This window comes from Scylla paramamosain, chromosome 47 (assembly GCF_035594125.1).
Source record: "Scylla paramamosain isolate STU-SP2022 chromosome 47, ASM3559412v1, whole genome shotgun sequence".
NCBI lineage: Eukaryota > Metazoa > Arthropoda > Malacostraca > Decapoda > Portunidae > Scylla > Scylla paramamosain.
In genome coordinates this window covers 1820001-1847500 of record NC_087197.1, presented here as the reverse complement: position 1 = coordinate 1847500, position 27500 = coordinate 1820001, and the positions used below count along the sequence as shown (strand labels likewise).

General features: G+C 47.0%; 3 protein-coding genes across 7 annotated transcripts in view; 2 read left to right on the top strand and 1 right to left on the bottom strand.

Annotated features, from left to right (window-relative positions):
* LOC135095029 (brevican core protein-like) overlaps positions 1-11311 on the top strand; it is an 11912-nt gene extending 601 nt beyond the window's left edge. The window contains exons 1-7 of one of the 4 annotated variants that reach the window (XM_063995661.1): positions 1-178; positions 7882-8131; positions 8641-8818; positions 9116-9237; positions 9623-9728; positions 10005-10196; positions 10347-11311. The exon at positions 1-178 is cut by the window's left edge and continues 601 nt beyond it. In XM_063995661.1, coding sequence (XP_063851731.1) covers positions 7883-8131; positions 8641-8818; positions 9116-9237; positions 9623-9728; positions 10005-10168 — 819 coding nt within the window. In that variant the 5' untranslated portion in view covers positions 1-178; position 7882 and the 3' untranslated portion in view covers positions 10169-10196; positions 10347-11311. The other 3 variants (XM_063995660.1, XM_063995662.1, XM_063995659.1) reach the window with 3 other exon arrangements.
* LOC135095027 (protein LMBR1L-like) overlaps positions 10312-27500 on the bottom strand; it is a 34231-nt gene continuing 17042 nt past the window's right edge. The window contains exons 4-11 of the mRNA XM_063995655.1: positions 26864-26967; positions 24756-24885; positions 18489-18560; positions 17943-18191; positions 17137-17324; positions 16769-16988; positions 16098-16254; positions 10312-15706 (exon numbers count right to left, since the gene is read on the bottom strand). Of these exons, the coding sequence (XP_063851725.1) occupies positions 15601-15706; positions 16098-16254; positions 16769-16988; positions 17137-17324; positions 17943-18191; positions 18489-18560; positions 24756-24885; positions 26864-26967 (1226 nt within the window). The 3' untranslated portion in view covers positions 10312-15600. The remainder of the gene's footprint in view (positions 15707-16097; positions 16255-16768; positions 16989-17136; positions 17325-17942; positions 18192-18488; positions 18561-24755; positions 24886-26863; positions 26968-27500) is intronic.
* LOC135095028 (uncharacterized) lies at positions 19267-24522 on the top strand. 2 transcript variants are annotated; one of them, XM_063995657.1, is made up of 5 exons: positions 19267-20592; positions 21920-22133; positions 22493-22644; positions 22878-23045; positions 23729-24522. In XM_063995657.1, the coding sequence occupies exons 1-5, from the start codon at positions 19876-19878 to the stop codon at positions 23942-23944; spliced, it is 1467 nt and encodes a 488-aa protein (XP_063851727.1). In that variant the 5' UTR covers positions 19267-19875; the 3' UTR covers positions 23945-24522. The 2 variants fall into 2 exon arrangements, with proteins under 2 accessions (XP_063851727.1, XP_063851728.1); XM_063995658.1 differs by lacking the exon at positions 19267-20592 and having other exon boundaries at positions 21663-22133.

Sequence of the window (27500 nt, the reverse complement as noted above, 5' to 3'; positions counted from 1 at the left end):
ACTAGGGCGTGGCGTGTTGCATGCTGTTAAGCCCGGGACGGTTTTTAGTCCGCTACAACGGAGGAGGCAGCGAGGAAGTGGAAGCTGGAAACAGTGAACAATCCTTCCAGTGAGCCAGTGTAGCTCCGTCCGTCACGAGGCTGGGACGCGCCGCCGCTCTCCCGCCCCAGCACTGCCGGTGAGACGTGCAATCTCATCTCCCACACTTGTTTGCCTTCCAGGTGTTTGTTTTGTCTTTTGCCGCCGCCAAGATACGTAAGCCGCGCCGCACGCTGGCGACTGATTCATAAAATAATGTTCATTGTGGGTGACGAAATGCTAAAAAGTTAACTTACACAATTTTGACCAAACACAAGAGTTTTTGGTCATTGAAATGTTTGAGTGGCGGTGAAGCCGTGTATTTTCCCTACTTACGCAAGTTTGGAAACACAATTGGCAGTATGATGAAAACGACACACAAGTCCCAGGCAAGGTAATGACCGTAAAGTACTGATACGAATACCACGTTATTTTGCTTGTAACCCTGAAAACCCACAAACAACGACAATAGAGCGTTATTAAGCCGCGGCGACTCGACCCCGCACCATTTCCGTCGCCGTAACAATGCAAGGATGTCCCTTCACTAGATGGGGGGGACGGCAGGGTGTGAAGGCGCAGACTGTGTGCTGGTCACCTGTGTGTTGGCGTGGCCCTGGATGCCCAGGGGGGGAGGGGGGGGAGACAACAGGGATGGACTGGAAATCAATTCTCTCTCTCTCTCTCTCTCTCTCTCTCTCTCTCTCTCTCTCTCTCTCTCTCTCTCTCTCTCTCTCTCTCTCTCTCTCTCTCTCTCTCTCTCTCTCCTGGCTTAGTATGATTCTTAGTACAAGAAATGTTTCAGATGGAAAAAAAAATAAATAAATAAATAAAAAAACAACAGTAATAGTAATTTTGGCTGTGGAATTCCACCGGCTTGTGTACAAATGGCTCGGCGGGAAATCGTGTCTCGTAATACCACGTGTTGGGATCCTGCTCGGTACTTTACAATTTCGGGATATTGAAACCTGCATTTCGGTCGCGCACCACACAAATTTAGTGTAGCTTTTTTTCTTTCTTTGTTTTCGGTGTTGTATTCGTTTGGAAGCAACTGAGTAGTGTTGTCGGCGATGCAGGCTGTCATTATCACTTTCTTTTTTCTCTCGACAGAAAAAAAGGAAAGACTGATGGCGAATGAGGACTAATAGAGGGCTGCGGCGTCCCTCTGGGTGAAGTGCTGTCATGTCAGTAATCAGAATAGAATGGAATAACAGCTATTTTTGTACCGCGGTGAAAAGCTGAAAGTTGATTTATGGTCTTGCTAATACGAAGCCAAGCATTTGTTGTTCATACACCACACACGATCAGGGAACCAATTCTGCTTGTGTCGTGTGTAATGGAAGGTAATTTGCTTTATGGGGGAAAGCACGGTAGTCGCTTTCGAATGTATGAAAAAATGAAAATGGACTTGCAACCTCATGTAATAAGTGTGTAATGTGTTTAAAAGACGTGGGATTATAATATGTTTGCCATCCGCCTTTTTACTTAACGCCCGTCACAGGCCGCCCAGCTCTGCCAGGTTTTGGAGCAGCTGGCAGGCGGGCGCCACTTGTGCAGGTGTGTGTGTGTGTCGGAAAGGAGTCCAACTTGGAGGTCTGGGCTGACAATGAAGGGGTGGGTGGAGGGTGGAACCAGGGCAAAGAAAGTTGTTCAAAGAAAATAGAAAAGAGATACGAAGACCATGTGACAACCTGCAACACACACACACACACACACACACACACACACACACACACACACACACACACACACACACACACACACACACACACACACACACCTGTAATTCTCAGTATCGGAGTTTCTCAGATAACACTCATGATGCAGTAGTGAATTGCAGTAATGCTCAGGTGATCCTTGGGGCCCTGGGGACACGCACTGCGCTAGTCATTAGGTGTTACCAGAGAAATTCCACAAAGAGTGTTTGCAGTCAGGTGGTTAGCGTGAGCGTCGTGTCCGGGCATGACTTAGGTGTTCAAAGTGTGCCATGTGTCGCTGCGCCACTTTCGTGAAGCGTCTCACAACAGAGTGCCGAGTCACTCCTCGTCGCAAAGCTGTCACACCAATATGGCACAATTACGGATCCGTCTTCCCAGGTGGCGCAGGTGATTGGAAATTCTGGCACAGATCCTGCATGAACACACACACACACACATAGAATACAGAAATCCAGTGCCGCTGCCGGAACCCGCACAGGAGTTGCACACGGGTGCGACGTGAGGTTTGTTGTGTGAACCCACGATGCGCTGCTTTATAATAACGAGAACTTGCATCAGCAACAAACGGACGCGCCTTGCCCAGCACTCCAAGTAGAAGAACAGTGATGAATTAATCGTTGCAGGTCGGCAGAAACTCTTTCGGGTCTTGAAGGCGACCACACAACATTACTTAAGAAATGGCGGAGCATCCTTGTCATGACAGCGCTGAACATTACGTAACTCTCATCACTGGCTCAAACTTTTTTGCAAACACCACAGCCTGCTCTGATGTGAAGCTCACCAGTACCTCTCCTGCACATGCACGCCAAGTAAGGCTTATGGGTCCACTACTTGCAGTTTGTGAAGTATATACTCCATTCTTCTGAACACTGGTGTATTCATCAGTGACCGCCACGAGGCCGCCACCTGCTGCTCGGATGTGGTCAACAGGGAGACGGACATGGAACAGAGGGGGAACTTTCTCATGGACTCAGGAAGCAGGAAGATCATGTGAACTGAAATGAGTGCCTCGCGAGTGATTTGTCCTCGTCAAAATTTGACCCCTTCATCGTGACAGCTCTGCACTTGCCCAAACTGACAATAGATTTACCATTGGAAGTTTGACAAAATTATTTAGTGGTCGTGGGCGATGCTTGCCCACGCTTCTATTTTTTTATTTTTTTTTTTTTATTGTTTTTGTTTTGTTTTGTTTTGTTTTAAGGCTTCCCAGCTCTCCAGGATGTTCAGGGTGTCGCCTTCATTACTACTGAACAACACTGAAGCTGTTCTTTCCGGTAAACACAATAGGACACTTCCATGCTCGCCGCCTAACATGCGTCACTGCCTCGCCACTTTGCAAGACGGAACAAGGCGGAACCAGAAAGCGGCTACATGTTTTATATTCATCTGGATTTGATGTACACGTCGGGTGCTTTATCAAGTTTTGTCAACAATTTATAGCTGCAAAAAAACGACACAGAACCCGTGCATGTGTGACGAATTGCGTGGATTGCTACTCTCAAGGTGAAGTGCATGCCGCGTCATCGCCACACAAATCCTGTGGGGTGGCTGGCTGGCTGCTGCTTCCGCCTCTTCACACACACACACACACACACACACACACACACAGTTATATCCGTTTCCCCAATATTAAAGACTGAGTGAAGTTCCTATATCTTAATAATATTTCCTTCTCAAGCAGTAGTAATTTGTTGGTAGCCATCGGGTTAGTACTGATATTTTTTTTTTTTTTTTTTTTGTAAAGGTTTCATTCCCCGCTGCGATGTGTTGAATAATAGCTCCAAGCAGAATAGTAGGGTAGATTAGGTTTGGTACAAGGGGATTCATCCATGAGAATTACTGTGAAGTTTTGACAAAGCTCAGCTCCGCACTTGGCCTCTCATCGGGTGGTTAGGGTTCGGAGCATTGTTTGTGATGTCAAGTAGTGGGAGAAGCAGCGCTCTCCAGCACGCGGCAAGGTTGAGTGACCTTGACTGGCTATCACCGAGAGAGAGAGAGAGAGAGAGAGAGAGAGAGAGAGAGAGAGAGAGAGAGCAAGCACACAATAACAATGAAAATCCTGCTTAGTGAGGGTGATGTTTTCTGGATTTCCTGGTACATGTTTCCTTCCCTCCCTCCTTCATTACAGTAATAGCCATTATCACGTGCTTCCTTCCTCCCGCATTTACCCTTCCCCGCCCTTCCCGCCCGCCCTTGTTCATCCTGGTGCGACTCTTTACGATCCACAGCCCAGGATGATGAACTTCACTTTATTACTGTTGCCGGTGGTGGTGGTGGAGGTGGACGTTTTTTCAGTTGTTTCGTAATAACAAAGCTCCACTGCCTGACATGTTTCCAGCCGCCAGCTCGTGACTCGGGTATTACGTTACTTTTGCAACACGACCGCCGCGAACACAAACCAGCAAACCAATTTCTCGTCTGAGTTAGGTTGGCGGCACCGAGATTATTGTCTGGCGCCTTCATGTCACACGCGCGCCTTACACACGGACTCAGAAACCCCACGTGTGGCTTGTAAACTGGTAATAATAATGGCAGAAGTGAAAACATAAATTACGGTGTAGCAGGAAATTATGTGAAAACAATGGCGCACGCACTACATTATTTGTTTTGTTTTTTTTTCCGCGAACGTGTTGTGCACCGAGCACCAACTAGCATGTTCTAGTATGACCATGCTAAGGCTACAGTGTTCTGATGATCGTACGATCCAGTAATCACACTGACAATACTTTTTGTCCCTACAACGATATACGTATTCGTGGTTTTGCCGCAGTCTTAACAACATCGGCGATCCAAAACAACAGCCGCGCCACTTTACTTCTTCGCGTCCAGAGGGTGTCAGGCTACACTGGAGACGCAAAAACAAGGCTTGTGGTGTCTGAAGCGTTTAGTGTAATATGAGTGACCACATAGCACATCACTTAATGCTTGTGATTGCAGTAACTGAGTGCACCGTTTTGCTTGGCTCATGTTCACTGGCGTGGCGTGGATGCAGCAGTGCAGCTGTCACGCCTGGCGGGGCTGTACCTCACTGGCGCAGCGCTCCTCGAGCGATGACTGCATGTGGTCGAACATTTGTTCATATAAAACATACAGTAAAGCGTGCAGTCATATTTTGCATTGATTGGTTGTTATGGAAATGTTACCTGACTACTATAGTTGTGAACACGGTAACATACGAGGTAAAATACGAGGAAGGAGGCGGGGTGGCGTTGAGGACACGAGGTGGGAACACTTGCTGTGAGGAACGGGAGAATATTGATTGGCTTCCCGGAATATTGCTTCCTGGTGCTGCCATGGCCACGAAAGGTCACTGAGGGAAGAGTGGTCTTATCATCAGTACTAAAATAACTAGCATGTCCCGCCTCGCCTGGTAGTGTGTGGTGGTACCTTCACCCGTGGCTTGGTTCTTGATGTAATTTAAAGTCGCCATTGTGTAGCCCACCGCCCCACCAAGTATTAACAGAAATCTTAGGACTCTAGTAGACTTTTCTTGATGATGAATGCACCAGTTCATACTACTCTTAACAATTGATTGAACAAAAGCTATGGTTGGTTTTTGTTTGAAATCAGACCCAGTATCAACACACAAGACCACAACACCTTAGTTTGTGGATTATGCTCAAATGTTTTCTGCCCTGCCCTGCACTGTCTGCATGCTGGTGTCAGGATTTATGGGTAAAATTTCGGTACAATTTTAACACACCGCCAATACTTCTTTGTGAACTTCCGGCGAGGAGTGTTTAAAATGTGCCCGCGTAATTTGTATGGAGGCGTCGCATTACAATATTATGGAAGCACTGCTGTTTTATGCATGAATTAAATGGGAGTGCCTTCAGAATTTGGTGTTGGACATAAATTAAGTGGTTTTGTTGCTCGACTTACCGCATATTTTAGCGTGTTGTGTGTTGAACTCAAGGCGGCGAACGAGTGGCAGTCAGCTGAGTGGCCGACTCCCCCCTCTCCTTTGTCTCTCTCTCTCTCTCTCTCTGCCCAAACGCACGGACATGGCAGCCCTCCCTTTTGCCTTCGATATTCACACGGGCGCGCCACGACGCTGTCATGGGATGTGTAGAGTGTTGAGCCCTGTGTGGCGTGTCAGCCTATGCCCTGGCATACTGGTGGGTGTGTGAGGCAAGGAGTGGAGTGAGGCGAGGCGGCGGTGGCAAGATGACGCTCGGGAAGATAAAGGTGTATTGACTATGGGTGTTGAGGTTACTTCTCTGAGCCATTCCGGGACAGCCTGTTTGTCATGACGCGTGTCATAACTTCACGACAGCACTGTTTGTGGGGGTGAGGAAGGGCAAGGTGAGTACTGGCGTCACTGGGGTGTGCTGTGCTGAGCTGAGGGGAGGGTGAGGGAGCACTGGCTGCCTCACACACCGCCACGTGTTGTGTGACCAGTAATAAAAAGAGATATAAGATATTGATTGGATTAACATTGGTATTACTAACATGTTCAAATCTCGGTTATTGCGTTACGAAATAGTACTAGTCTTCTGCAAGCTATTGAAAGCTATCACTGATCTATATATGTGCAACTTTTGAGAAAACAGTAAATTAAAATATTAGGTTGCTGGGATGTAAGCTGAAGCTACAAGGTGATGGAGCCAGTGCGGGCCTTTTTTCCATTAGGCCTTCCACCGCTTGGTGGATAACAACGCCAAGCGGCATGTAAAAGCTTCCATGTGAAGGGCGGCTGTTGACTTGAAGGAAGGGGATCAACTTGAACTGTTCCCTTTTCGCCAATGCACCTTTTCCCCCCCCCCCCCCAAGTTCTTTTTGTGGGCTGCCTCTCTGTCATGTATAGCACAAGAACATGCTGTGTTAAACCAAGGCTTGGAAGGTTTAGATCGAAAGAGGAATGCATACCTCCATGCCAGACACTATCATCTTTGTTAATGACTGCACACGGAGACGGGTCTCTGACACAGGAGCAGTAGTCTTTCCAAGGGAGATCAACAATACCACCTCAGGTCCCCCCATTAGTAGAGGCAAAATACCAGAGGCACTTCCGCTTTGGGGTATCCTGAGGAGGGACTCAGGATTGTGATCGGAGGAGCCCAATGGAGAAGATAGGATAACAGCATAAGCAGGTCAGGAAAAGGTCAAGAATGTTGGGCGTATCTCCAAGGCAGTCAGGAATAAGAGTAGGGTGTTGCACCAGTTGCGCTAGGTCGTGGAGGATAGCAAAGTTAAAGACCAGGATGGTCAGTGAAGGAAGAGGAAAATCAAAGCTGGTGATGAACATTGAAGTCTCCCAAGAATAGAGATCTTTGCAAAAGGGAAGAGAGAATGCTCTACACCTTGGAAGTAGCCAAAGAATTTCTTATTGTCAGAGGAGTGAGGTGAGAGGTATACAGGACAGATAAACTCAGTTTGAGTGATTATAGTTGTAGCTAGATGGTGGAAAACTTGGAAGATTTAAGAGCGTGGGCACGAGAGCACGATAAGTCATTGCGCAAGTGGACATGACCTCCAGCTTTAGATTGAAAAGGAGGATAGAGAAAGTAGGAGGGAACAGAAAACGGGGCTACTGTCAGTTGCCTCAGACACCCGTATTTCAGTGAGGAAAAGATGAGGTTTAGTAGAGGAGAGGTGGTGCTCTACAGATTGAAATTTGAATATAAGGCTGCAGATGTTGGAGAAGTTAATGAAGAAAAAGTTGAGTGGGGTGTCAAGACACTTAGGTTCAATACCAGAAGAGCAATCTGACTTAGGGACATTTGTGGGACCCCAAGGCTGGTGTAGGAGTTGCCATATTACTTAAGAATTTTGAGTGAAAGGTGTGTAGTTCTGTGTGAAGGAAGAGAGTTGTCTTTAGAGGGCAGGTTGTGACTGACCCCTTGTGTTGTGAGACACAAAAGGAAATGTTCAGTGAGGTCACAGCTAGGTTATTGTTAAGTTCACAGCACCCCCTGATCCAGTACTTCAGACCTTACTGGAAATAATTATCATTTCAACAGGTGTCTACTGCCTCCTCCTACTACAGTTTATAGGTGCCCTACAGGACTTCAGTTAGGTTAGGCTTGCAATAAACAGGAGTCATGTAGTTAGAACATCCAGTTTAGTTAGAATATTCTCCTTGCAGGATGACAACGATGGTGATGGAGCAAATACAATCAGCAGTAGTGGTAGCAGTGTTGACAGCAGCAGCAGCTGCTGCACCGACCACCACCTTCCTGTCTGTGGCTCGGGACATGGTGCCACCTGCCTCAGCCACTTCCAACAACACCGTGTCAGCCAGTAGCATTTCTGAGTGCGGCCAGCTGTGTTTTGCTGCGACAACTGAGTACTGCTTGGCCTTTGTGTGGCGTCCAGGTGTTTCCCCTCAGGCTCTGGTGGGTATTGGATGGTGGTGGGTTGACTCAGCTGCTTGCTGGGAGTATCAGCCTGGGAAGTAGAGAGGTAATGATGAGGGAATTGACACTTGGCTGAGGAATCTAGCAGGTGTATACAATATGGGAACTGCAACTTAGGTTTGCTTCATTAGAACATTATTAGCAATGTTATAATGAATGAAATGAGGGAGGCAATACAGGCAAATTGTGGTTTATGAATGTTTAGTTGAAAATTTTTTATAGTTAATGCATAATTCATATTCATGAATAAGAACTACCTAGAAACTTTAAAAAAAATGTGTTAAATGCAACTTTAAAAATATACAATTGATGACAAATATTCAGTTGTAACATTTTTAACATGAGGTTTTCTGAGATTAGATTAGATTAGAGTGATGAAAACAAAGGGTGAGAAATTATGTCATGTTACCACCACTTGAGGCTGTCACTACTGCCAGCCTTCAGTAATGCCTCATGTCACTCACCTCAGGCTTGTGTTTTCCCTCCAGGTGACTCCCTCCAACAAGAGCAGCAATCTGAGGAGAAGTGTGAGCAGTGAGGGCAGGTGTGAGCTTCTGGCCTGCCTGCCGCACCCTGCCTCCCTCCTTCCCTTGCCTGGCGGTCACCTGTTTGTGGTCAAGACTGGCGACTCGACTGTACCTCCCCCGACCTTCACCCCAACACTAGGTGAGGACTTGTAGTACATTGTCACCGGAGGGGATTTGTCTTAGTTTTGGAGAATTCCTTGGTGATGGGATGAAGTGGTGTCTGTAATTTGACTTGAAAATTTTGTAGGATTTGTTGAAGTTGGAATATTAGTGATCCATACAACTTTTCAGCTTAAACTGCTGCTGAAATTGGGAAGGTATGCCTGTATTTAGACACACACACACACACACAAATAATAAATGAATTGTACTATAACTATACATGAACCGTACAAGGAACAGCAGTAACACCACCAATGCTGTATTGTCCCAACAGTGCCCAGCAGCTACTCCATGGCCTGCACCTTTGCGTACCGGGTGTTTGCCGCCCCTCAGCTGGGTTACTGGCAGGCCAACAGGAAGTGTTCACAGGACGGAGCAAGGCTGATTGTGTTCAAGGTGAGAGTGAGTCTGGTTGTAGTAATAATCGTTTTCTGTGATATGCAATAACTTGTGGTACTGAAAGCAATAAGCATTGACAAAGAAGGGGATGAAGAATAGATTTTGCAATTTCTAGTCAGTGCAATGTTTGGAGGTGGCTGAGGAACAAAAAAACATGTCTCAGAGTGGTTGGCAGTGAGTAGCAGTGAAAGGATTGAGGAAAAGGAGCACCAGAAATATAAGTAATAAATATATTGTTATACTTTTTGATGTATTTCATAGCAATCTAATTTTTAGTGTTCATTGCTATTTTCATAGTTCATGCTTTTATTATCTCCTCTCTCTCTCTCTCTCTCTCTTGCTCCTCGTATAATTTTCTTTACCTTCTTTCTCTTCGTTCCAGAGTCCCGAAGAGGAGGAGATTGTGAGTGAGGCTGTCAATCCCACTGAGCCTTACTGGATTGGGCTGACAGACCGCCAGACAGAAGGGGTGTGGCGCTGGGCTGATCGTGAGTGTATGGGTTTGTGCATGTGGGAAGTCAATGTGGTAATTTCTGACTTGCACTGCCACCAGTAAGGAGCAAGGTCACATGGCTCCAGCTAATGTTACAAGAGGGATTGCCACTAGTGTGAGGGTGCTCCAGTGCTGAAATTACATAGAAAGCAAGTAATATGAATAGAATATGACAAATATTGTACAGTATGTGACTCATGGAAAATTAGGTGGGGATGGTTGATGGACAGTATGTAGTTATTGAATGTTGACTTTCTTGGTGTTGTTGCAGGGAGCAAGTTGACCTACAGTAATTGGGACAGTGGTCAGCCCAACAACTACATGCGTGGAAACAAGGACCAGGATTGTGTGATGCTGTTCAATGGTCACTGGAATGACCACCAGTGTCAGGATGCCCTGCGTTTCATCTGCCAGGTGCCGCTGCTGTACCGCTGATGCCGTGCTGCTCCCTCTCGCCTACGAGGTGATGCAGTGGCTCTCCTTATAATCATTTACCAAGCTGCTGAGTACTACCTCATGTGAATTTTGATATAACAGCCTCAGTGTTACAGGAAAGGTGTGATAACACAAAAGCAGGATCAGAGAAAGACATTTTATTTAGTTAACTTTACAGTGGTGATGGTGGTTGTGGCGGCACATACAGGAGCCAGCATCCTACAGGACTGCATAGGATACAAGTGACACCACCAGGCTACACTCAATCTCACAGCAGGTGTGTTCGCTGCCTGGCTGTGTAACATGCCCACTGATGGGTACAGTCCCCACTACTGCAGCTAATGGTAAGCAGCAGTGGTCCCTCCCTCCCCTCAAACATCCCAGTGTTGTATTTATCCCTCCTGAGTGTTTTACACAAGTTACATTCTACTGATATGCTTGCATGCATTTTGGATATGCACTTGTATTACATGCTTAATGTTCAGAGTGAACTCAATTTGCTGGGGCATTGTGTACCCAGTGGGGTCAGTATTTTCTTGACACATTTTTGCCCTTAGTATATATCTGCCTGCCATCTCTTGGGTGTGGCTTCAAAACAGGAAAGTTTTGTGTGGCCTGTCTTGTACAGTGCTGCTGAAATGGAAGATCAAGATGGACAATTCCCCCCCACCACTCTCTCTCTCTCTCTCTCTCTCTCTCTCTCTCTCTCTCTCTCTCTCTCTCTCTCTCTCTCTCTCTCTCTCTCTCTCTCTCTCTCTTTCCACCACAGCCCACAGGACCCAGGTTATGTCCCCCACAGTATGTTTACATACCACAGGCAACAACACACCAGGGCTTTCAACCCCCCCCTGCTCCTGGATCCACACACACACACACACACACACACACACACACACACACACACACACACACACACACACAGGGATCCTCATACACAATTTATCTTCATCACTTCAAACACACTTGTTACACACATTACTGGCCACACACCAAGCCCAATTTCCAATTCAATACCAGTGTCATGAAAAATTATTTGTAAACAGGAGTGCTAGTGAGTATCCATTGTGTTTAGGATGCTACTTGTGATTGCCTTAGCTTTGTGTATCATTGAGATCAATAACAACAATAAAGGTCTTGAAGACACTGGCATTGTCTGACTGTTCCCTACTTCCTTACATCAGAAATGTAGGCTTGGATCCAACAAGAGGCACCAGACAGGATAGATCAAGTATTTTGGCACAAGAGTACTAATGGCAAAGCATGGATGAGTTCACACTGTACCAATGCTACAGTGTGTGTGTAGCATTACTTATACATGTATGCTTAATGTTGAGGGATTAAGGTGTACACTACTTCTGATGCCTAACACTATGAATGGCTGGGTCACAATGCCAACATCTTTTAATGCTGTGTAACATTTTCTGATACAATTAACACTTGTGCAAAGAAATTCCAAAGACCAGATTGGGCTTTCCTGACAACCTCTGTCCAAGCAATGTCTAAGAAAAGTTCATGCATGAACTGGGCTGATGGTCCAAATTCATTAGAATTGCATTATTTACTTTGAAACTGTCTAGGCTGAGACTTTCACATACTTCCTACAAATTCTATAGGAACACACAGGTGAAAATATTTCCACATTAGTGGAATGTCAGCACAGCTTGTGTACTGTGTCTTGACAGATTAGATACATCTGTGATGACTTGTGTTAGGAAGTGTGACAAGTGCACCGTGACCCACCCACTCATCCATGCATCGCATCACACCACACACAGGTGTCTGTGGTGAGTAACTTAAGGCAAAGGTTCATTCTGTGTCGCCTCTAAAGATACACTTTCCTTAGCCACAATGTACACTTAATTCTTGTGTCTCAAGTGTTCACTGGTGAGAGGCAAGAGTCACACTCAAGATACAGAATACACCCATTGGTGTTGACATCACTGGATGCTGTGGTGACCCAGCTGGCTGTCGTCAATCACTAAACACTTCAGCCTAACACACTGAGAACTTTGACATGATAATGAACCTGAGTTAGCACAGTGAACAACTTGTGTGAGCAAGGCTGTCTGGCCAGAGGTCCCCAGATTGACTCCCTGCCTGGCTGGGGCACCACAGACTGGCTCCACTGGACTTGCCGACCAAACTAGTACAACTGCCACTTGACAAAAGGATTCTGTGAAAATTATTTACATATTTTAAGTACATGCTAATAATAAACACCAAACTATGTATCAAAATCTTAAATAACAAAGAGGTATGGAAATTCTGGGAAGGTGACCCCATACCAAGTGGTCCCTCCAAGTTATGTTATCACAATTTGATTTAAACGTAAGAATGCCAGTGCTGCCCAGCATCCAAGAGCAATGCTTCACCGCAGCAGTGCAGCATGCCTGCTGCTGCTGCTGCCACCACCAATGCTAACTAATTCTAATGCATTATAACACTTTGGTAGTAATAACACAAGATTCCTCCATTAACAAATTATAAATAAAAGTATAAAACTAAAGTTATTGTGGTACATCCTTAACTTAGAACACGAGCAGAGACCACTCGTGCTGCTCCTCACCCGACCCACCCACATCACAGCAACACCGCCACCTCTATACACATCAGCAAACTCATGAGCTCCTCATTATAAGAAATTTATACACCCATCAGTGAGAAGCTGAATGACTGCCACTAACTGTCCAGCAGAGGCAACAATATGGCATGATGTGTGCTGGGTGTGTGGAGAGTCGGAAGGAGTGGAGCTGGACTGGAGCGCCATTCAGACCACTCCCAAACACAAAAATAATAAAAGTTGAAAACCATATACAGACTTGACAGCCCACCGTGGGATTACCTCCGCCAGTCTTGTGGGGAAGGACACGAACCCTGCAGGACATGCTACCAGCCAGCCGTCCCATGCCTCCTCCTGGCTTTGGTGTTTCGTTGGCCGCGGCACACACCAACACAATATTATGACCATACACCTTGTAAGAATTAGAACTTATTAGCCATTACAACTTAGCCTATGTACACTATCTACACACATACACTCCACGAGGTCTTTACATACACTTAATGGCAATAAATGTTCCACACACACACCAGCAACATCACCTTGGGGCAGAAATTAAATATAGACACGCCACCACACACCCTACCACAACGATAGCCTGACCGGAAGGTGTGGTACATCACCGCCTCTTCTAGAACACTAACCAGGTGGTGGAGCTGACCATGCAAACCATCCCTAAGACAATACCACGCACCACCGCACACTGCAGCCCGCCACGTGCCACTGCCACACTAATAATGGCCCTAAATCAACTGCTAGGGTCAAGATGCTAAGTCTAAGAGGTCACAGGTCACAGTGAAGGTCAGGCAGAAGAAAGGTCACAGTAAAGGGAGAGAAGATGTGGAGGAGCAGAATGTCTCATCCTCCTCTTCCTGTCAGTCTTAAGGAAGAGGATGGAGAAAAGGGTTGTATAATATACATGCTCCTCTTCCTTGTTCTTCTCTTCCTTCTCCTTCCTCTCTTTCTGTTCCTCTTCCTCCACCTTCCTCTTTTCCTCCTTCTCTGTCTCATAATTCTAACTCATCTCCTCCTCCTCCTCCTATCATACAATATTCCCATCATCATCTTCCTCCTACTCCTCATACCTCACAGTTCTCCTCTCCTCCAGCCTCCACTCTTCCACTAGTCATCAGCCACAGTCAACCACACATGTCAACACAATGCTCATTTACTATTGTCTCAGACGACCGTCTCTGGTGACTGCCAGGGTACCACAAACAGTCAGGCCAACCAGGTAAAGAAGGTGCAGCCACAGGAAAGGGTCATACCAAGTGTCTGGCATGCCAACCTTTACTGTGAGAGACAAGGAGCTGGACCTGATGGCCACATTCAGGCAGAGCACTAATACCAAGGAGAGGAAGGATGGCGCTGCTCCCAATCGGTCGTTCAAGCTCACGCACCCCAGCAACCACCGGTCAGAGAAGCACACACCAATCTTGTACAACTTTGAGCAAAGATACACAGGTAAGGTAAGGCGAGGGAGGAAGGCGAGGGATGACAGGGACTTGCAGGGTAAATAATCCTACACAGGAAACACTTACGACAGATGCTCACAAGAAAGTCTTTGGCTGAGAGACTTGTAGGTGTGTGTGTGTGTGTGTGTGTGTGTGTGTGTTGGTACTACGTTATGATGTGTTAGTTAATCTTGTCTTTATCCTCTTTTTTGCCAACACCTTACAATTATCCTCACTCTCAAAATTTAGGATTATACAAACTTTATTCTTACTCTCACAAAATTTAGCCACCCTTAACTCCAATCCTGATAAATTCAAATAAGTGAACTCTTACCATTCCTTTTTCACTCATAACTTCACAATGGCTTGAGAAATATCCCAAACGTTACTCTATTCGGGTCACTTAAATATCTACAGCTGCCTGAATACTGTGTGTGTGTGTGTGTGTGTGTGTGTGTGTGTGTGTGTGTGTATCTGTGTGTGTGTGTGTTATATGGATTGGTAACTACAGAAGTACACAAGACAAAAATACTCAAGTTCACCCTGTGTTAACTTCCACTAGAGAGCTCAGCAGGGTTCATGAAAGTAATGCAACATGCACTGCCAAGGCTGCACCAGGAGAATCACAGAGGTGGCTGCAGCACACAACACAGAGCCACAGCCACAACACAGACAGGGAAATGCTAGTTAACTGCACTGTCATAAAGGTCGATGAGGGTGAGATGCAAGATTCAGTAAGGGAACCATTGGGTAGGTGGCCCTTCTTGGCAACGACACAAGCCTATATTCTTAAATGCTTTGTTCTCTTGTCAATACTTCTCGAAGGTCACAAAGATGACCACCTGGATTCTCAAGGGTATTTTTTCTCACTGGTAGTACAGAAGCTTTGTTAAACTATCACTGGAATCATGAAAACACCCTAGAGAACCCCAATAGCCACCACTACAGCCTACAAAAAGTATAAACAAGACACCAAAATATTTGAGGACACAGTCATTAGTGTGAGAGAATCACTGGACGTTCCTGCTTTGCATAATAAATAAATGGATATCATTTTACTCCACAAGTCATGAGTGGCCCTGACTGAGAGGGTCCAGGATGTGCTGCAGGGAGGAGGTGTTCAGCCTGACCACCAAGAGAGACAGCACAGATTTCAGCCTCAGAGCAAACAAGGAATGCACATAAACAATAAATAAATACCATGACTGCTTTAAGGTCTGACTGAGCACGCCCTCTTCTCACTCCCTCTGGGCCCAAACTATAGCCATGCATACTAACATTCATACCAGAAAAAAAAGGTGCGTCTCATGTTAGCATCCTTGACTCAGTTACTTCTTGCTCTCACACACTCGTTCAGGGGGATAGCGATGCCTAAGGGGGGCGAGGAGGTAGGTGAGTGGGCCTTCCTCCTCATCTCACTACTCCTCCTTGATGTTGCTTGTGTTCATGATGGTTCCATTCATGACCTGTGCCGGAAGTTTGAAGGTCTCCCTCTTCACCATCGTCATCGCCAGCAACTTGAACCTGAAGCAACAGTGAAAGTTTATCAAAGGTGACAACAGAACCAAAACTCTGACTTCATCTGTACAGTATGACTAATTGCCTCTACCAAGTCTTTTCCAGCAGCTTGGACACTCACCAAAACCGATGACAAAACCAACACTGATTGCACACATAAATCATGGCTGAGAGAGAGAGAGAGAGAGAGAGAGAGTTACATCATCTACTTGTCTCAATTTATTTACCTCAATCCATGTTTAAAAAGTGTAGTGTGAATGTGTGTGAATGTGAAAGTTGTGTGCCTTATCTTGACTATCCCTCTTTTTTGGGAAGATAGCCTTGGTGTATGTATGTATCAATGTATGTATTTATCTTCATGTAATCTGCAGAGGGAAAGAGAGGGGCAAGTAATTACCTCATGTATATTTCGTGCCTGATGGTGGCAGTGAACTTCTTGACAAGGCACCAGGCAGCAGCAGAGGCAAAGAGAGCATTGTAGCCCAGCACAATCCAGAAGCTGCCCAGCCAACTGATCTTCCCAAAGTCTCCCAGCAGGTCAAAATTAGTAATGCCTGTCAGGAGAGAGTGAATATTACCTCTTAACCTCACATCAAGCTCAACAAATGGTCTGATGTAAGTTCAAAGTGTGATTTCCAAAGACGGAACTCACGCACGCTGTCCTCCTTCTCTACAATACACACACGGCACATGTTGCTTTCTCTCTCCACATAATACTCAAGAAACATCCACCGATCTTGAGACATCACCTTTCCTACAAAACTCACTCCCTCAATCCTTCCTTCACCACAATAGCCACACAAAACTGGCACAAAACACCCTTCTCCCGTTACACTCATTATCTCCAACCCTCCCCCTCCTCCCACACCACTACATCACCCCTTCTCTTCCTCCTCCTCTTCTTCTCCTTTGGTCATCTTCCTTGAACGTTGGCACCACATACAAGTCTCCTCCAGGTGTTTCTATCCCTTGCATCTTCCTCCAAGACTCCCATCCTTTGCAGTTCTACAATTCTATCACTCCATCTTACTCTGTCTTCCCCTCCTTCTCCTCCTCCTGAACACTCACCCAGGGTCCGGGCCAGCAGGGGAAGGGCACTGGAGAGGATGAGCACAATGGCACAGTTGGCAATGACGTGCACCATTGGAGTGTCACCACGGCGAGGCCGAATACGTGACACCCCCGGCAGGGAGTAGCAGCCCAGCAGTGAGGCGGCAATGAGGTACAGGATGAGCACCACCTCCAGCACTGCACCACCCGGCCCCAGCACTGACAGCAGCACCATCCTCTGTCCACATCAAGGCAGAGGGTTAAGGTTCTATACACACACACTTTTCAACTGAGTAAGAGTAGATATGGCAAAAGGACATCATCAGCTTGACTCAAATCCTGTATACATCAACTACACACACACACACACACATACACACACACACCTTTCCCTGCTGTGCCTCCCCCAGGATGGCTGGGGTTGAGGCGAGGGGCAGAGCCTTGATGCCCACCAGCAGCTGCAGGGTGTTGAGTACCACAATGAACACTGCCGTGCCCGTCAGTGCCAGCAGCACCAGCAGGGCCAGCGGGTACGCCAGGGTCCGCTGGAACACTCCCACTCGCCGCCGCTTCTCTATACAATGGAGTGCGAATCAGTATGAGGGAAGGACACAAGTAAAATATTTCCTGTGTCTCTGCTGAATCACCCTATTCTCCCTATGCTTCAAAAGATCAGTTATCTCCTACAGGGTGCACTGGAACACCCTTGCACTGCTGCTTCTCTGCTGGATGTATGGAAGGGGTGGGGGTCAGTGTGAGGGAAAGTCACAAGTACATTTCCTGTGTCTGCTGAATCACCCTATTCTCCCTATGCTTCAAAAGATCAGTTATCTCCTACAGGGTGCACTGGAACACCCCCACACTGCTGCTTCTCTGCTGGATGGAGGGAGGAGGGGTGAGTGTGAGGAAAGTGCACAAGTATACCAAGCTTTCTCTGATGCTATAATTAAAGTAAAGGGTAAGGGAGGTACAGAGAAGGGATGGGAGATGTAATGCTTTATGATGCCCAACCAGCTACCCAAACAGTCTGATGCCTCCAGTCTCTTCTTAAACTATATACCTTGTGAACTGAAAGCAAACAGCCTAGTGAGGACCTGCAGGAAGAGAGGAAGAGGGAGGGTGAGGAGGAGGAGGTAGATGGAGTGAAGGACAGACAGTTGTGGTGCTTTATGATGCCCAGCCAGCTACCCACCCAGTCTTATTCGTCTGGTGCGAGCGTTGCGGTACTGCTGCAGGAGTTCCTCAGGGGAGGGCTCTGCGGCCAGGGAGCGGGTGAGGGGCTGGGCGTGGGGCATGGAGGGTCGGACCAGGCGGCGAGCCAGGGAGTCCTCTAATAACACGGCTGCCTGGTGCTCCTCTGCCAGGTCACGCAGGAAGCCAGGTTTGACCACCAGACGCCCCATCGCGGTGAACAGGTGTGCCAGTCCTACCGGCGTGCACACTGACGGACAGAGGGAGGCAGATCATTACTGCTTGTGTGTGTGTGTGTGTGTGTGTGTTTAATTTAAAAGGGACATTGACCAAAGAGGTTAAAAAAAGGCCCTTTGAGGTGACAGTCCCAAAAAGGAAAGATCAAGAAAGGTCAGCAAAATTTGGAGATAAGTATACTCATATCTGTCAGTAAAAACACATGTACTTGAAAGCCGACATGTGTAACTTTATATAAAATCCGTAGTGTGCTCTTTCTCTCTCTACTACTACTACTACTACTGCTACTTCTACTACTACTACTACTTACACAGCAGCATGAGGACACCGAGGCATGATATGAGGGAGTATAGGAACGGGAGATAGAAGCTGCCCCACACATCTGTCGGAAAAAAAAAATTATTACCATCATTACTACCACTCTTACCTCGGCTGGCTGTGTGTGTCCCGTGCCCCACCAAACACCAAACAACCCATGAACAGTTAACTCATCACTCATCTAAAACTGCCCGAGCGCTTCACCACACGGCCCTGTATCGGTATTCACTACAGCTCATCCACAGCCTTACAATAGGACAATGAGAACAACGGGAACAATTGTCAGAGATAAACCTGGTAATTCAAAGCACTCCACAATGCAACAGTACACAGGTAGATAAACAGATAGATACAAGTATTTAATGACCAATGAAATGCAATAAAAAAAAAATTAGAGGAAAATAAACTATGAGCCACAAATAAATTCCTGAACACGTAAAGCAAAGAAAGCAACGCCCTTAATAAATGATCCTACACACACACACACACACGGGTAGAGCGCAACATCAAAACTATGACACACTTCCTCTCGACATACAACGTAGGGGAGGGGAGGGGAGGGGAGGGGAGGGGAGGGGAGGGGAGGGGAAGGGAGGGGAGGGAAGGGAAAGGGAGGGGATTAAGTTAACGGTATGTGAAATAGACCTAAGCGCCCCCCCCTCCACTCTCTCTCTCTTTCTCTCTCTCTCTCTCTCTCTCTCTCTCTCTGAGCATAATTCTTTCCTTCCTTCTCTCTTTGATTTCTTTTTCCTTTCTATGTAATTAGAGAGAGAGAGAGAGAGAGAGAGAGAGAGAGAGAGAGAGAGAGAGAGAGAGAGAGAGAGAGAGAGAGAGAGAGAGAGAGAGAGAGAGAGAGAGAGAGAGAGAGAGTGTTCACCTCTATGTCATCCCCTCCCTCACTCAATCTCTAAAAGTCACAATAATTTATGACCATGAAAACACAAGTCATTCCCCGCCCTCCCTATCCCCCCACACCTTCCCCTTCTGCACCCTCCCCACCCCTACAGTCACCCCAATACACCCCTAGACTGTAGTATCACCCCTTCTCTTTGTCACCTCAATACACACCTCTTCTAATCTTCCTGTCACCTCCAATATCACGCTCAATACAATCTCCTCTTTCCTTCGTCACCCTAACACATCCTTCTCCCCACTTCGTTTAGTCACCCCCCACTATAACCCCTCCCCGTCATTTCCTCCCCTGCACCAACTGGCGGTACACCTTTCTCCACACACACACACACACACACACACACCTTAGCCTCAGTCTTCCTCGAGGTGTCATTCATAACACACACGAAAACGCACACTCAACGCCGTCATGTGTACACGCTGAACACACACACACACACACACACACACACACACACACACACGCCATGGCCTCAGTGCCGCGTGTACCCAGTGTGTGTCTTAGTCTGGGCATCTTAACTCTAATGCTCTATATCACGTTCACCCCAACAAGGCTCCGCCCTACACCGCGCCCCTCGCCCCATATACCAGGCAGTAGTAGGAACAACAACAACAACAACAACAACAACAACAACAACAACAACACTATCATCATTAACCATAACAGCACCATCATCAACAATAGCAACAAGAGCACCAGCACCAGCACCACCAATATCAACAACAACAACAACAACAACAACAACAACAACAACAACAACAACAACAACACGGTGAACAAAAGCGACCAAGAAGGAAAAACAGCCTCGGGAGGAAAGGAAACTCTGAATTTTTATGAGGCTGGCGATGGTGGCGACAGGGACGATGGAGGAGGAGGAGGAGGAGGAGGAGGAGGAGGAGGAGGAGGAGGAGGAGGAGGAAGACGCAGTGGTGGTGGCCTGCATCAAGAAACCCCATTGTCCCCTGGCGTGGAAAACCTGCATGTATTTATAAAAGAACAGAACGAGGTTAAAGAGTGCGATGTAGAAGTGAATTTGTCCCCGTGTCCTTGTGAGCGCACTGTGAGAGCCGCCCTTCCCCGCTGTCCAGGTCCAGGGGCAGCACGGGTGGTGGCCAGTGTCAAGGCCGCCTTGGGGGACTCCACGTGCAGCGACTGGGCCACAGCGAGGGGCGGCAACCAGCGGGTGAGTGGAGGCTTGCGTGACTCCCCAACAACACTTCCGAACCGCACCACTACTTTCAAAAGGCTCTAGTTGAGTTGTCACGGGTTTCCAAGGGTGTTTTTACGGTTCTGTTGGCAGATTAACATTACTCCTACATTATTAGCAGTAGAAACACCCTTGAAAACCTGACTCGTTATCTGTACGGCGAGAGAGGAGAGTGTTTCTGAAGGTACCCTACCAGCACACCACCTCCCTGCCTGTCCGTCTGTCTGTCTGTCTTCCTACGCATGTGTCTTGTTTGGGTACCTTCCGTCCGCCCATGTGTCTGTCCTATTGCTCCTTATCATGTCCCTTTACCCTCTTCCTGTCTGTCTTCCTCCGCCACGTGTGTTTTTAAAGTGCTGTGTGTGTCTGTCTGTCTGTTTCGCTGCGTCTCCCTGTCTCGTCTTTAAGGGGCTTTCCTCTGGCTTGTGCTGCCGCCGCCACTGCCACCTGTCTCCTTCACGCCTCATTCTTGCTTCCTTCTGCCACTACTGCTGTCACTGTTCCCTGACTGCTTCTGCCTTCCATCACGCTCGTCTTTGCTGTATGCTCTTCACGCTATGGTATCCGTGTTTTCCCTCGCATCACTCTGTTTATTTCTCTGTCAAACTGTCTCCTGTTCTCAGCCCTGCCTTTTCTGTTGTTCTCCTTTACGCTGTTCTCTTTTCTGCCTCATATTCCTCTTCCCTGTTCTTCACGCTGTTTTCCCGCTCTCCCTCGCTCTCACTCACTCAAATTCCTCTCTTCCTTCTCTCTCACGCCCTCACTCAAGCTCCTCTCCTTCCAGTCCCTCCCTCACGCGGCTCTTCAGGTGGAAGTGACATCATTAGCACACTGTCAATACTCAGGCTGTGTAAGTATTGACAGGCAGGCGGAGGTACACGTTATACTGCCTCCTGTCTTCTCTCCCCTCCCAGTGATCATCCAACTAAGACGACACGCCTCACCCCTCATCACAAAACACATGCACCGGAAGGGAGGAGGAGGAGGAGGAGGAGGAGGAGGAGGAGGAGGAGGAGGAGGAGGAGGAGGAGGAGGAGGAGGGAGGAGGAGGAGGAGGAGGAGGAGGAGGAGGAGGAGGAGGGCTGTTAATAAGATAACGTTTCCACACAATACGTTCCTACCAGCAAGAATAAAAGTAACCTAACCTTACCTCACCAAATTAAACCAACCCAACCGAACCCAACCGAACCTAACCGAACCCAACCGAACCTAACCGAACCTAACCGAACCCAAACCGACCTAAACCCAACCTAACTAAACCAAACTTAACCAAACCAACCCAACCTTAACTCCCCCCCCCCAGGTGATAAGCTACAGCCTGTTCGGAGCTTTCCCCAGTCCCTACCACCGGGGAATACAAGAGCTAGCAGGGCAGGTACACCGCGCCTACCCTGACTGGACTATGAGGGTACACCACGCTCTTAATTTGTCCATACAGGCGCAGAGGGAGTGGCTGTGTGGCTTGGCGTGTCAGCACCCTCATCTGGATTTCTGCCATGTTGCTCATCTGTCGGGAGGTGAGACTCGTGTGCTATTTAATGTTTCGTCTCTCGATTTCAATTGGCGCTAGTGGACGTCTGGTTTTCAATGTTATATGATTCTAGTAATAGTTTGACAGGTTTTTAGTGGAACCTAACCTAACCTAACCTAACTTAACCTAACTTAACTAAACCAAACTAAATGTATTGTTTACTTATCCAATCTAACCTAACCTAACCTATCCTTACTAACCTAACTTAACCTAACAACTAAACCAAACTAAATGTATTGATTACTTATCCAATCTAACCTAACCTAACCCAACCTAACTAAACCTAATCAACCCCAACTTAACCCAACACCTAACCTAACCTGACCTATACCGTGTGTGGTGCAGGCGTGGGTGACCTCCGCGGCTCGGTGGGGTCAGTGTGGCGCGCTGCAGTGTTGGGTGACCCTCTGATTACCCGCTACATGATAAGGGATGCAGACGCGCCACTCTTGCCCCGGGAGGTGGAGGCGGTGAAGGACTGGCTCTCCTCAGACAAGGTGGGTGAGGGAGGAAGGGTGGATGCAGGGGCTGATTAAACTAGTATTACCTCCGCTACATTTAACTGTCTATTACTAACGTTTTCCAGGGCGTTTGTGTGGGTGAAACTGTTGGATGGGAAGTGGTTGGGTGATGGTTGTTGCTGTAATAGTTAATGATAATGATAATACTAATAAATACTACATACATTCTTCCTTCTTTCTCTCCTCCCCTTCCCCCACACCCCCTCCAGTGCTTCCACGTGATGCGAGACAGCCCCCACCACGACCAGGCAGTGATGGCGGGGCTGTGGGGGGGATGCGGGGACTGGCACGCCCCGGCACTGCCCAGACTAAGAGACCAGCTGTTCAAGTGGTGCCCCAGCCGTGCCCCGCCCTCCGTGGATCAGCTGTATATTAATGTATGTGTGTGTGTGTGTGTGTGTGTGTGTGTGTGTGTGTGTGTGTGTGTGTGTGTGTTACGAGAGGGTACACACACACACACACACACACACACACACACACACACACACACACACACACACACACATACACACACACACACACACACACACACACACACACTAGGTCAATGTCCTCGCTCTTCTACGCACGTATATTGATAAACAGATACGCATGTACACACACACACACACACACACACACACACACACACACACACACACACACACACACGATACTGTATTGATGGCATTGCAACGTCGATAATTTCTCTCTCTCTCTCTCTCTCTCTCTCTCTCTCTCTCTCTCTCTCTCTCTCTCTCTCTCTCTCTCTCTCTCTCTCTCTCTCTCTCTCTCTCTCTTCCTTGTCCTCCTCTCCTCTCTTCCATATTCAAACTTCTCTTTTTCTTCTCTATATCTCCCTCTTCCTCTTCTTCTTCCTCCTCCTCCAGTCAATCACCCTTCTTCTTCTTCCTCTTCCTCCTCCCCCAGTCAATCACCCTTCTTCTTCTTCTTCCTCCTCCTCCTCCTCCACTTCTTTTCTATCCCATATTCAACCTCCCCCTCTTTCCCTCTCCGTACCTCCTCCTCCTCCTCCTCCTCCTTCAGTCACTCACGCCCCCCCTCCTCCTCCTCCCCACAGATGCTGCTATGGCCACTAATACGAAGGAACCTCACAGCCCACGACTCCTACCACTGCACCTCCTTCACCGCCACCCGCCCCTTCCCCACCAGGAGGCGAGGGCGTGGCTTCGTGGGGATGCGTTCCTTTCGCCCCGCCCACGCCCAAGACGCCCTCTCCGCGCCTTGCCCCGCCCAGTGCAGACCGCCAGAGCATAAGAATTGGGATTACTGCTGACGAAGACGCTGACGAAGATAGATAGATAGATAGATAGATAGACAGATAGATAGATAGATGAACCAAAAACAAACAAATAAGGTGAAGATAGACAGACAGATAGATAGACAGACAGACAGACAGACAGACAGACAGACAGACAGACAGACAGACAGACAAAGTTACAACACCAGCAGTATTTATTAGACTTAAGTTATCTCAATAAAAAGTTGATAAAAAAGTCTCATATCTTCCTTGTACACACGCACGCACGCACGCACTGAAAGTTACGTCACTATTACTGCGAAGGAAATTAAAAACAGGAGGAGGAGGAGGAGGAGGAGGAGGAGGAGGAGGAGGAGGAGAAATAGAAATAAATAGATAAATAAATAAAAACTACTCTTCCACGCTCTTCCCCTTCATTCCTTCTTCCCTTCCCTTCTCCATTCTTTCCCTTCCTTCCTTTCCCCATTTCCACCCCTTCCTATCTTATCTTTCTTTATCATTTCCTCTGTTTCCTTGTCCTCTCCTTTATCACCCTCCGTTCGTTTCACTTTCATCACAATTCTACACACCCAAACACACACACACACTCCTCCTCTTCTTCCTCCTTCATCATTAAAAGTCCCAATGAAGTGCCACACTCAAAAGAAAGGTCAGAATCATCCAGAATTGCAGGGTAAGTGTCTTGACCTCCCCCCACCACTCCCCTGCTGAAAAAAAAAAGTTTAAGTCATAGGAAAGGGGAAATACAGAAGCAGGCAGGGAGTTCCAGAGTTTACCAGAGAAAAGGATGAAGGGCTGAGAACAGAGCTAGCCCCTGCACACTCACCTATCATCTGCGTGAGGCTCTCCTCCTGATAGTACCCCAGCAGGAGGGAAATGATGACAGCCACACCCAACACCAGCACCACCAGCAACACCAACACCACCACTGTCTCCACCACACGAGCTCGGAGTCCCTGTACAGACAAAGGAAACATGGAAACTTAGTCATGCAGGAAAAATATAGGAAAAATGAATGAATGAATGAATAAATAGATAAATAAATGTGTCTGTACATAGGGTGAAGATTATGGTTGTACTGAATGAAGGAAATGAGAACAGTATGGGAGCTGACTGAATTTCTACTATAGGAAAAATAAATAAATAAATAAATAAATAAATAAATAAATAAATGTGTCAGTGCATAGGGTGAAGATTATGGTTGTACTGAATGAAGGAAACGAGAACAGTATGGGAGCTGACTGAATTTCTACTATAGGAAAAATAAATAAATAAATAAATAAATAAATAAATAAATAAATAAATAAATAAATAAATGCGTCAGTGCATAGGGTGAAGATTATGGTTGTACTGAATGAAGGAAACGAGAACAGTATGGGAGCTGACTGAATTTCTACATTATTCAAAGGGCCTCCTATTCACCAATACTTTTTTTTGTACCTATTATTCGTAAACCAGTACACATTTATGAAAGCGACTGAAATGACTTACACACACACGCACACACACATACGAACAAAAGTGACGACGAATAGAAGTACACAGATATATTTCCGTAAAGAAGCAATTGAAATAAGTATGATCACAAATATAAACAGAAAATGACATAGCAAAATACATGACAAGCAAAGGAACTAAAAGGAAGACCAAACAGCAACACAAGACACGGGAGAATACAGCGATACATACACGGACACATTTCTACAACCTTAACTACACTGAAGGCAATACTGAAGTGCACAAAATACAACACTGAATGATGATGATGATGATGATGAGAAATGTAAACAGTGAATTACATAAGAAAAGGAGGAGGAGGAGGAGGAGGAGGAGGAGGAGGCGGAGGAGGAGGAGGAGGAGAGGAAATGATTGTGAAACCTTAAGAATGGAGAGGGAAGAGAAGAAAATGGAATGGAATAGGAGAAGAGAAGAGAAGAGAAGAGAAGAGAAGAGAAGAGAAGAGAAGAAAAGAGAAAGGAAAAGGAGATGAAACGAAGGAAGAGAGAGAAACAGAAGATGAGAGAGAGAGAGAGAGAGAGAGAGAGAGAGAGAGAGAGAGAGAGAGAGAGAGAGAGAGAGAGAGAGAGAGAGAGAGAGAGAGAAAGGAAGATTTAAAGAGAGAGAGAGAGGTTCAGAGGTGAGGGAGGAATGCTAAGGGAGAGAGGGAGAGAGGGGAGAAGGGAGGGAACATCAGGGTCAGGGAGGGAGGGAGGGAGGGAGGGAGGGAGGGAGGGAGGGAGGGAGGGAGAGGAGAGAAGGACGAGATGGAATGCCAGGGTTGGTTGGAGAGAGAGAGAGAGAGAGAGAGAGAGAGAGAGAGAGAGAGAGAGAGAGAGAGAGAGAGAGAGAGAGAGAGAGAGAGAGAGAGAGAGAGAGAGAGAGAGAGAGAGAGAGAGAGAGAGAAGACAACGATGCTGAAAGAAAGAAGTAAATATAGGAAGGAAGGAAGGAAGGAAGGAAGGAAGGAAGGAAGGAAGGAAGGAAGGAAGGAAGGAAGGAAGGAAGGAAGGAAGGAAGGAAGGAAGAAGGTACTGCTATGAAAATCGGGGAGTGGTAAAGAGGAGGAGGAGGAGGAGGAGGAGGAGGAGGAGGAGGAGGAGGAGGAGGAGGAGGAGGAGGAGGAGGAGGAGGTGGTGGTGGTTCTCAGGGTCACGAAGGGAGAAGGAAGGGGGAGGAGGAGGAGGGAGAGGGAAGGTGGGAGAACAGAGAAGGGTGTTGCCTAGAGAGAGAGAGAGAGAGAGAGAGAGAGAGAGAGAGAGAGAGAGAGAGAGAGAGAGAGAGAGAGAGAGAGAGAGAGAGAGAGAGAGAGAGAAAAAAAAAATACCCATCAATTATATCATCTGAACCCCCCTTCCCCCTCCCCACACCAAAACACACACACACACACACACACACACACACACACACACACACACACAAACAAACAATACCCACCTTTCTGGAACCGGGGAAGCCCTCTGATTCCGTGAAGAGGTAGGCGAAGGGTAGGCCCACGAAGAGAGACAAGTTGGACAGCAGAAAAATAACATTCCAAAGACCTGTGGGGGAAGGGGGACAGATAGACAGATAGATAGATACATCGCTTACCCTAACAAACACCACTGCATAGATAGATAGATGGATACTGGGTCGACTGAAACAAACAGCATAATTTTAATGATTAGCAACGAACTACTCTTTTGCACGTTATACATATTAGAAGATAACTAAATAGGAACATAAACGAGGAGGAGGAGGAGGAGGAGTAGATAAGACAAACATGAATTCAAAACAAAGGGTCAAATTTAAAGGAAAAGAAAGGAAAGGAAAGGAAAGGAAAGGAAAGGAAAGGAAAGAGAGAAGATGAGGAAAAATAAGACTGAGGAATGAGAGAGAGAGAGAGAGAGAGAGAGAGAGAGAGAGAGAGAGAGAGAGAGAGAGAGAGAGAGAGAGAGAGAGAGAGAGAGAGAGAGAATGCAGGCAATGCAGACAATGAAAGCGATTGAAAGAGGGAGAGGGAGGAAGAAAGGAAGATGAAGACGAAGGGAGAAAAAGGAGGAGGAAGGAAGAGCAGGAGAAGGAAGACAAATAG